Source organism: Neophocaena asiaeorientalis, unplaced genomic scaffold, assembly GCF_003031525.2.
Source record: "Neophocaena asiaeorientalis asiaeorientalis breed wild unplaced genomic scaffold, Neophocaena_asiaeorientalis_V1.1 scaffold177, whole genome shotgun sequence".
Taxonomy (NCBI): domain Eukaryota; kingdom Metazoa; phylum Chordata; class Mammalia; order Artiodactyla; family Phocoenidae; genus Neophocaena; species Neophocaena asiaeorientalis.
The window spans coordinates 22,544,447-22,554,370 of NW_020172779.1; the positions used below are offsets into that span (position 1 = coordinate 22,544,447).

The 9,924-nt window shown below is 65.6% G+C and overlaps 1 protein-coding gene across 1 annotated transcript in view; it reads right to left on the reverse strand.

Moving 5' to 3' along the window:
- Positions 1–7,562: 7,562 nt before the first annotated feature.
- Positions 7,563–9,924, reverse strand: part of ZC3H3 (zinc finger CCCH-type containing 3) — an 81,323-nt gene continuing 78,961 nt past the window's right edge. Inside the window, exons 12-13 of the mRNA XM_024741193.1 lie at positions 9,700–9,924; positions 7,563–8,011 (exon numbers count right to left, since the gene is read on the reverse strand). The exon at positions 9,700–9,924 is cut by the window's right edge and continues 38 nt beyond it. Coding sequence (XP_024596961.1) covers positions 7,980–8,011; positions 9,700–9,924 — 257 coding nt within the window. The 3' untranslated portion in view covers positions 7,563–7,979. The remainder of the gene's footprint in view (positions 8,012–9,699) is intronic.

The following is a 9,924-nucleotide window of genomic DNA, read 5'->3' on the forward strand; positions in this document are numbered from 1 at the left end:
GGGTGCAGGCCGGCCGCGGCCCCCTGTTCCCGAGCCGGCGGCCGGGCGGTGGCCCGGCGGGTGGCGGTGCGGCCACCGCCTCCGGCTGCTCGGGTTCCCCTCGCTCCGCCCGCGTACAGCCCGGCCCCGCCTCCACCGCCGAGCGCCGAGCTGTGCGCTCCCCCTTATAGTGCCGGGCGCCTGGGCCCGCCTTTATGGGAGGGGTACGCGCCTCCGGGCCAATCGGAGCCCCAGACCCGTCGCTCTCATTTGCCTATCCCCATGGCAACCCGGAGCCCAGCTGTCAATCTCCTGCGGGGAACAGCTGTGGGAAGGGGTGGTGACCCGCCGCCAGGGAGAGGAGGGGCAGGGCCCTCTGGTGGCCGCCTCGGGGGACTGCACGGGCAGAGGGCGCGGGGCGCGCGGGGGGCGCGGGACCGGGCCCGAGGCCTCCGAGGCCTCGCGTCCGCGACGGGGCGGCCACAGAGTCTCGGGGAGCAGGGGGTGCTCCTCGGTGCCTCCTTCCCCTGCAGTCCAGCTGGCCGTGACCCAGCAGCCTCTTCCCAGGTTTTTTTCCGGCCGGCCGGGAGCCCGCGTCCAGCCCCGCTAGCGTGGTGGGGCCGGGACATTCCGGTCTCCCGACACAGGTGACACTGCGCGGCCTGGCCGGGCGCTGCGCGGGAGCGCCGGTTATTTTTAGCTCCGCGGTTCAGGCGGGTTCAGGAATTTAGTCAACAAAGTTGCTGGCACCTCCGTGCGGCGGGATCCACCGCGGGACGCCCGACTCCAAGGGTGTGCGGCGCAGGTGGGGAGGGAGTCGCGCGCAGGCCGGCGAAGTGGGGGCGCCAGGGACCCTAGTACCGGGGCCTGAGCCGCGGGACGGGTGAGGCCTGGGGCTCAGGGGTTGGTTGGAGGGACCCGGGGTGGGAGGGGCGCTCAGGGCCAGAGGGCCGCCAGGCCCGCACCGCATTAGGCGTCCGGGCTCCAGGTGCCCACCTGCCCGGGTCTGGCTTCTTGGCAGGGTTGTGGCGCAGAGCTGGGCGGGGGCGGGGATTGGGGCGGCGGAGGTGGGGAGCCTCCAGTGCGAGGAGAAACCGGGAGGGCTGGGCTCAGGGAGCGGAGGTGCGCCTATTGCCCAGGGCGTGGTGACTAGGTAAAGAACTGTGGAGCAGTGGGTGCGCCCAGAGCAGGGGGCGGTCCCTGCCACGGCCCTCCAGGGTCAGCTGAGATGGGAGGGCATGACCCAGAGAGGCCCCCAATTCTCTGTACTATTATGTGACTTCTATAATTTAAAAACTCAGTCTTAAATGCAACCATCTATGTGCATAGAAGCAAAAGTCTGGAGGGACTGTGGGCAAGACGTCACCAGGGGCAGCCTAGCCACGTGCTGGCGGCGTTTATCCTCCAGGGTTTTTACCTTGTTCCTGGCATGAATAATATTTTATAGTAAGAAAAGTGTCATACAATGGGGAGTGAAACCGCACCTCTTAAGATGTCATGGGGGTGACCCGGCCCCATCTGCACAGTGGGCACCTCTTGCCCCTTCCTCCTTTCCCCCACATCCCTCTGGGTGGGGCTGGGCTGTGAGGCAGGGCCATGCGGAGAACAAGGACCCATCCCACAGGGATGGCCCAGCAAGTGGCAGAACACAGGCCCCAGGCGGGGGGGTCTGGGCTCTAGGCCAGATGCGTTGCCAGGTTTGGGGCTCCCTTTAAAGCCCTCGGCGTTCAGAGGGAGGCCACAGCTCAGAGGGGAGATGGCGAGCTGGTGGTACGTCTGCCTGTCTGAGGGGGAGAGCGCGTCTGCATTGGGCTGCTGTGTCTGGACACCTGGCCTCTGCCCCTCACACTGTGGCTCCAGCCAGGCCGCTGGACCAGCTACGGGTTTGGTCCCAAGCTCAGAAGGGTGCTGGGTGGAGCCAGGCTTGTGCACATGGGGGCCCTCCTCACAGCTCCTGGCCTCAGGCCGAGGGGCACTGACCTACAGCCGTGCCTGGGCTCTGTGGCACCCCCAGTCCCGCCCAGTCGTCTTGTCTTGTCCTGAGACATGCAGTAAGGCCCCTCCCAAGCCCACCCTGAACCTCCTCGAGTCCTCTGCTCAGCCACACCAAGTCAGGGACAGTTCCCGCCACGTCCAGCCCCAAAATGTGATGCTCAAGGATGCTGGGCCCCGCCCCAGCCCAGAGCCAGCCAGCCCCTCACTCAGTCACACACACAGGTCGTTCATTCACTCCCTCCACTGGGGGAGGGGACCCAGTGCAAGGCCTGCTGCAGAGACTGCATTCAGAACTGGGGAGAGGCACGGGGGCCTTCGGGGCAGCCCGGGACCAAGTAGGGTACCCATGTCCCTGACGGGCTTAGGCACCCGGTAAGCTCCCTGGTCCTGGACTTTGCCTCGGGGTCGGACTGGCTTTCTAGAAGGTCTGGGCCAGCAGGCCTGGCCTCAGCTCCTGGCGGTCCCCAAGCCTGGGGAACCCTCAGTCTGCTCCCTGACTCTGCATGGTCTCAGCTGAGCTTTCGTCTCTCTTGTTAGTCACCGCTGGGCAGGTGGGAAAGGGGCCGAGAGTCCCCGTATGCAGGCTTTGGAGGGCTCGCCGACCACCCAGCGCCCTGCGCAGTGGGCAAGACAGGCTCTCCCAGCCCAGGGAAGGTGCCGCCCCTTCCTGACTCAGGTGGTGGGCTCCAGGCTGGCTCCTTTCTCTTCAAACTCCTCTTTGCCACTTGCTGGCCTGGGGTGGGGCAAGTTCAAGGAGGCGCTCACAGCAGAGTCTGGGGAGCAGAGGCCGCGAGGGACCAGGGTCCATCCTGTCTGCCAGGAATGGCTGGTAGAAGGCCACAGAGACAGCATACAGGTGTGCTGTGTGCCCTGGCCGTGGCTGTCTTCTCAGCTCCCTGGACGGCGGAGGCTGGGAGAGATCACGCCAATTCCACGTTGCCCAGAAAAGGATCACTTTCTTTCCATCCACCACCACCACGTCCTCTGGGGGCCTCTCACACCCACCAAACAATCAGCACCTGAACCCATGGAACTCCACAGGGAGCCCCGTGGGGCTCGTCATTAAACGTGCCCCACGAGTCTTTACTGAGCACATTCTGTGCGCCAGGCTGCCTGCCCGAGGGCAGTGTCCACTGCCTTTCACCAGGGAGGTGGCCCTGGTGTGTGGGAAGCGTGATGCAGCCAATACTGTGCTCATGGGCTCTGCAGTGGACGTTTCTCTCTGACCCCGACAGCTGGGAGGACTTGAAGGCTAGAGCGACTGGACAGCTGACGGCTGGCAGATAACGGGGGCTGTAGCTGGACTGGCGCCTCCGCACGGCAGCTGACTGGTTGGGCTTCCTCGCAGCATGGTGGCTGGTTCCCAGAGGGAGTGTCCGAGAGCCTGGCGGACATGCCTGGCATTTTTGTGAGGTGCGGCAGTGATCAGCCCACATCCCAGGGGGGCACAGACACAGTCTCCTACAGGTCACGTAGAGGAAAAACACTACACTGGTACAGCATCTTTGGCAAATACAGTCTACCAGCGTGGGGATGAGAGAGCAGGAAGTAAACCATAAAATAGTAAGTAAATTATCTGTTTTCCACTGCTGTGCAGGAAATCACCGCAAGTCCAGCATCAAACGGCATCTTTATTGTCTCAGCGCCATCGTCAGGAGGCCCGCGGGCCAGGGTCTCAAGGTCGGGGGTGCGTGCGTGCGTGCGTGCGTGCGTGTGTGTGTCTCGCTCTCTGTCTCTCTAGTCTGGAGGTTCCTCTGGGGAAAGAGACCCCCAAGTTCCCTCAGGTTGTCAGGACCATTTCTCAGAGTCTGAGGGACCAAGGCCCCGGGCTCAGGGAGCTGGAGGCCGCCCTGGCTCCCTGCACCCCATGACTGCCCCAAGGTGGCCAGGCCAGCGACGAGAGCCTCTGGAGGAGCCCCGCCCACCCGATGTGGAGGGGCCACCACAGCAGGCGAGAAAGGGAAGGGCCGAGGGGGCTTGGCCTGATGTTGGGGGGTGGTCAGGCGCCTGTGGTGCCACCTCTGGGGACCACAGGACCGCCCATGGGCAGTGCTGCGTCAAAGTCCCAGCTCAGCGCCCTGGGCTCTGGGCAAGTCCTGTTGCAAGGGTCAAACGCTCCATCACAAAGTGCGGCGCTGCAGGGTCCCCACGGCCCCTACCGAGCTGCCTCACAGAATTCACAAGGTGAAGCCCCAAGACTCCCGTCCCCGAACAGCCGGCCCAGGCTCCCCAGGCCGGGGCCAGAGGTGCCGCTCGGCCTGGGGCAGGGCGCAGCTGAAGGCCTCTGCTCAGCCCCACTCCCTCCCTCCGGGGATTTCTTCCTGAGCTCAGAGCGCTGCGGGTGCTCTCCCCACCCAGGGCCTCATCGGTGCTCAGTGAGGCGTACTCTGCGGGGGTGGGCAGGGCCTCCCTGGGGAAGGGCTCAGGCCGCTGGAGCGCCACACACGCCCCCTTCCAACTCCTCCCAGCCCCCAGGAGAGGCCGGGCCGTGCCCAGGCAGCACCTCCTCCGGACTCCACGTGGGAGCCGCGTTCGCGGCCCCCAGGCCTCCCCAGTGCACCCCCCACCTCGGATGCCTCGCCTCCCCTGGGGCTAGGGGCCCAGATTCTGAGGACCCTCGTGTGGTGGCCCAGGCCCATGCCACCTGCGGGTCACCTGACCTCAGGCCTCACCTAGAGGGCCTGCCCGCCACGGCTCCCTGTCCTTGGGGCCATCATCTGAGAGGCTGCACGACCTGCCTCACTAGAGCAAAGGGCAGTTCACAGGGTAGCGGGCGGGAGGTGGACAGGCCTGAAGAGGGCAGTGGGCTCCTGACAAGGCAAGAAAGGCTCCAGGAGGCCCTGCCTGGGCTCCACAGCCCTCACGCAGTCGGGGCTGGTGCAGGGCAGTGGGGCGGCAACCCGCGCCTTCAACCTCGGGGCGCCCAGTTGGCCTGCCCCTTAGCACGAGGAGCCCAGAGTGACCACTGCCCCCTCCTCCTGCCTGGGAACAGAGACTCTGACCAGGCTGAGCCTGAGGCTGACAAGGTCCTCAGGGGGTCACAGGGGCTGGAGGGTCCCCAGGACACGGGCCCAGGGCAGCCGCTGGTGGGGCAACTCCTCTTCCCGGGGTGCCCAGCCCTTCCTGAGCCTTCCACGGTGGCCTGCAGCTGTCAGACCGGCTGCTTCCGGGTGGTGGGCTGTACCGTGGTCAGTGGGGCCAGGGTACAGGTATGCACGTGGAGGAGAGAGAGCGGCTGGGGAGAGTAGGCTCCGGAGAGCAGGCAGTCCCAGGCAGGCGGTGGGCCTCCAGCTGCCCACTGGTCTGTCGGGAGCCCCCGCAATAGAGACACCTGCTCACCTCCTGTCCAGCTGGTGCCCACCTTGCAGTCTCAGGTGCGTGTACCCTTTTTTACCGAAGTACAGGGAGGTAGTGAGCAGGTGAGGGTCTGAGCCGGCCTCTCAGAACAGGAGGGACCAACAGCTGTGTCCCCGGTGGTCTCCTATCTGCCCAGGTGGAGGAGGGAGGATTTATCCCCCGCCCTCCCATCATCGAAAGTTTGCCCGCTGTGGTGGCGCTGACTGTGGGCTTCAAGAGGGAGCCTGGGGAGGATCGCCCGTCCTGGCCAGGAGGAGGAGCCGGGCAGCGGGGCAGGTTGCATCCCCGGCTCTTGCAGTCTCCCCTTTGTCATCACTTAGCCCAGGATCCTTGGCCCCCGCCGCACCAATCCACATGGCTCCTCCAAGGCCCTGGGCCGAGGCCACCACCGAGAGACCTGAGGGGTGGCTGGATGAGGATACGGGCTCTGCCAATATCTGCCCGCAGGGCCAGGCTGGGGAAGCTAGCTGGCCCACAGCTGGTCCACTCAGTTCCCTGACGGGCTGGGGGCCCTTTTGTATAATTAATTAATTAATTAGTTAGTTAATTATTTTTTTTGGCCGCGTTGGGTCTTCGTTGCTGCGCGCGGGCTTTCTCTAGTTGCGGCGAGCGGGGGCTACTCTTCATTGCAGTTCGCAGGCTTCTCATCGCGGTGGCTTCTCTCGTTGCGGAGCACAGGCTCTAGGCGTGCAGGCTTCAGTAGTTGTGGCACACGGGCTTCAGTAGTTGTGGCACACAGGCTTAGTTGCTCCGCGGCATGTGGGATCTTCCTGGACCAGGGCTCGAACCCGTGTACCCCGCACGGGCAGGCGGATTCTCAACCGCTGCGCCACCACGGAAACCCCTGGGGGCCCTTTCTTCACAGCTGGGTCTGTGAATCCACCATCCTGCCGAACTGGCACACGTCAGGCCCCAGCGATCAGCGCGAGACGACAGGACCCCTGCTCCGCTGGATTGAACAGCCACCGCACGCTGACGCTGGGCAGGACCCTTGCCACGAACTGGCCGTGGTTCTTGTCACCTCTGGAGCTGCCACAGGGACGTGCCATCACACAGACAAGGACTAGTGGAGAGCAGGACCCCCGGATCCTCACCTTGGCCTCCCGGGGTGGAGTGTCCATCCCTCCCGTGCCGGGGCTGGGCCGAGGGGCCATCGAGGATGGAGTGTGGGCGGAGGCCCGAGCTGCACCCACACGGGTGGCCCTCTTACCCTTCAGCCAGCGCTGCCCTTTCAACCTGGGCCCAGAAGGAGCAGGTGGAGGACAAGTGGCCGTGCAGCTGACCCGACTCCTGGCAGAAGCGTGAGGCTGCAGGCTGGGGAGCAAGAGGCCCCCAGCACACGGGGTGGTTTGTGATGTAGATCCCGGGGTGGCCGCCAACTGATACAGAGATGCAGATCCCGGGGCGGCCGCCAACTGATACAGAGATGCAGATCCCGGGGCAGCCGCCAACTGATACAGAGATGCAGATCCCGGGGCGGCCGCCAACTGATACAGAGATGCAGATCCCGGGGCAGCCGCCAACTGATACAGAGATGCAGATCCCGGGGCGGCCGCCAACTGATACAGAGATGCAGGCACGGGGCGGCTGCCCCAGAAGGGGGCTGCTGGCACACGCTCACCAGCGGGAGCACAGCTCACTTCCTGGGGGTGAGGGGTAAATACCCTGAGTGGCCATGCACCCCTCTAAGCCTGGGCAGTGGCATCCAGCAGGGGGCCAGGCCCTGTCCGAGGCCCCCGTGCTCTCCGCCAGGGCTCCCCAAGCCCAGGGACCAGAGACGCTGCCTCCTCCCTCGGGCCGCCCTGTCCCAGGCCTGGTGCCAGCTTGGGGCAGGTCCTCTGGCCCCAGGCTGTGGCATCCAACATGCAGCCAGGGCCCTCCTGGGTCTCTCCCAGCCACAAATCACACTGGCCTAGCCGTGGGGGACAGGCTGCCCCAACCCTCTGAGCCATCTAGGGGCGGCAGGGAAGTGGCCCACGTTCCTGCCCGAAGGCACGAAGGGGCTGTGCCTCCACCTCACCAGGGCCAGGCGGGCAGGTGGAGAATGAGTGGGGGGCCCTGGAGGGGGGTCTGTGGCCTGCCCCTCACCTTCCCCTCAATCTCAGGCCTCCAGGCCACCCTGGGGTGGCACCCCTGGGGACGCTCTGGGGCCTCTGGGCAGTGTGCATCCACCTGAGCCATGCTCAGCAGGCCGGGCAGCGGTGGGGTGGCAGTCAGGACAGCCACGAGGACACAGGACAGAACCTTTATTGCTGAACACAAACACCCGCCAGGGAGGCCTGCCCGGCAGTCTCTCCCTGGGCAGGAGGTCTGCGGGAGGACCAGCGTGGGGGTGGGGGGGCGCACATTGCATGGCCGCTGCCACACCCACAGTGGGGACCGGCCTGGGGGTGAGCCCTGCCGGGCACCCCTCGGGGCAAGGCTGAAGAACCCGGGGTGGGCGGGTGGGTGGAGCCCAGCCCGAGGGAGGTGAGGCCTGGGCACTGATCACGCAGGGCTGAGAGCCAGGAGGGCTGAGCGATGGCCCTGCAGCCCCTGCGGGGGCGCTCTGTGGCAAGCGGTCCCTCCTCTGGGGCGGTGGCGGGCAGAGTCTCCTTCCTCTCCAGGGATGAAGGGCTGAGGTAGGCGTGGGCCGGCTCCCTGGGCCCTCACAGACGGGGTTTGATGTGCAGCGATTTCCCTGTTCCGAGAGGGGCAAAGGTCAGGCACCAGGAGTCCCCCAGCCAGGAGGAATACCCCCCCTCCCAAAGCTTCTGGGTCAGGGACCGCTAGCAATGGGGAGAGGGGCTTTGACACCATCGTCCTCTAGTCCACCACCCACTGCCCTCCCTGGGGTCCGGCGTCTAGCAGGGTGCAGGCCTGGCCTGTGGGGCTGAAAGCTCCCCTGGGTGGGGGAGCAGAGGCCTGCCAGGTGGGGTAGCCCCTGGGGAGTGGGTGGGTCACGGCGGGAGCCACAGCAGTCTCCAGGCTGAGCTATAAACACCAGGTGCAGGCCGCCTGCACGCAGACACAGCACAGGCTTGCACCTGGACAGACGGAGCCCCTGGCGTGAAAAGCCAGGGTGGGTGTGAGCAGTTGCTGGGTGAGGGGCGGGGCCGAGGCCCCTGTGCAGGGTGACATGCCGGGGCGGGAGGGGTGCGGTGGTAGAGGCTTCCCACAGCAGAGCAGGCTCCTGCCCTGTGTGGCCCACGCTCACTGGGCACCAATGCCCCTCCCCTCCTGTGAACACTCCAGGCCAGCAGCCCCGCTGACTACAGATGCCTCTGTGTGGCTGCCCATCGGCACGGCACTGTCCACGTGCCCCCTGCCAGCCCGCCTCTCCTCCTGGGACCCCACTTCAGGGCCGAGGACCCCAGTCACCGGCTCAGCTAAGCCAGTGCCTAGAGGTCAGCCCAGCCAGCCAGGGCCCCCGGCCTGCAGACTCCACCGGCCTCTGCTCGAGGGCCTCGGCCCCGCTCTGCCTGTCCTTCCAGCTCCCGGGAGGTCAGCAAGGCCTGAGCAGGGAAGGAGGCTGAGGGGGGCCCCCAGGACAGTGGGGGTCTGCAGCCTCTCACCCACCCTGCCTGCTTCCTCTGATTCTGGGGCTGGTTGCAGGGCTCCTTATCTTACTTTAAAAAAAAAAAAAAAAGAATTTTCAAAGGTGGCTGCCTCGGGCTGTCTGCTCCCTCCCCCCATGCCCCAGTGTGTCCTCCCGATGGAAGGAGCTGGTGACCAGCCAGGCCGGGTGGGCAGGTGGAGGGCCTGGCCGCAGCCTGGCGTCTGGGACGCGGTGGCTGTGAGCAGGCGTGTGAGTGAGCTCAGCAGAGCTGTTAGCAAAGGCTGCAGCAAGCGTCTTCCATTAACGCTATGACCGTGAAATATGACAATAAAATGATAGCCGTATGGTCGCAAATTTGCAGCCCGCCGAGCTGCGTGGGGTTTATCGTCACTCAAACGCGCAGAGAGCTGTAAAATGTTTACAGAAAGGGTCGTTTGCAGCCATAAAATCCTCTTTTCTCTCCTAAACAAGGCTGAGTGGAGCCATTTACCAAGCCCCAAATGTTCATCGGGGGAGAGGGAACATCTGTTCTCTCCAGGAGCCTGCAGTGATCTTCCAGAACAAATTAACAGAAATGCGTGCTTTCTAATTAAATCAGCCCCCGGCTGGGGCGGTCTGCGCAGGCGGCGCTGCTGTGCTCGCACCTCGCCGGCCCTGCCCCCGAGGGCCCCGCAGGTGCACACCTGCCAAGCCAGGGACAGGGCACAGCAGCGCCCAGCCCACGCCAGCTCGCCGGAACCATCCAGGCCCCGCCTAGAGATTCTGACCCAGTGGGTCTGAGGCGGGCACTGCAGGAGTGCAGGCTGCGCTCCGGCAGGCGGGCTGCCTACCTGAGTCCTTGGTGGGGCTGCTCCTGGGGGTTGGGGCCCTGGGCTGGCCTCCTGGGCTTGGCGAGGACTGCAGGGAGATGAAGGAGGGCAGCCTGCAGAGGCTGCCGGAGCCCGTCCCCGCCGAGGCAGCCTCCTCCGGCACGGACAGCTCCTCCAGGTCCAGGGGCAGGGAGGTGGAGGGGGAGGAGGGGGAGAGGCGGGAGGGGGAGGACGGGGGGGAGGAGG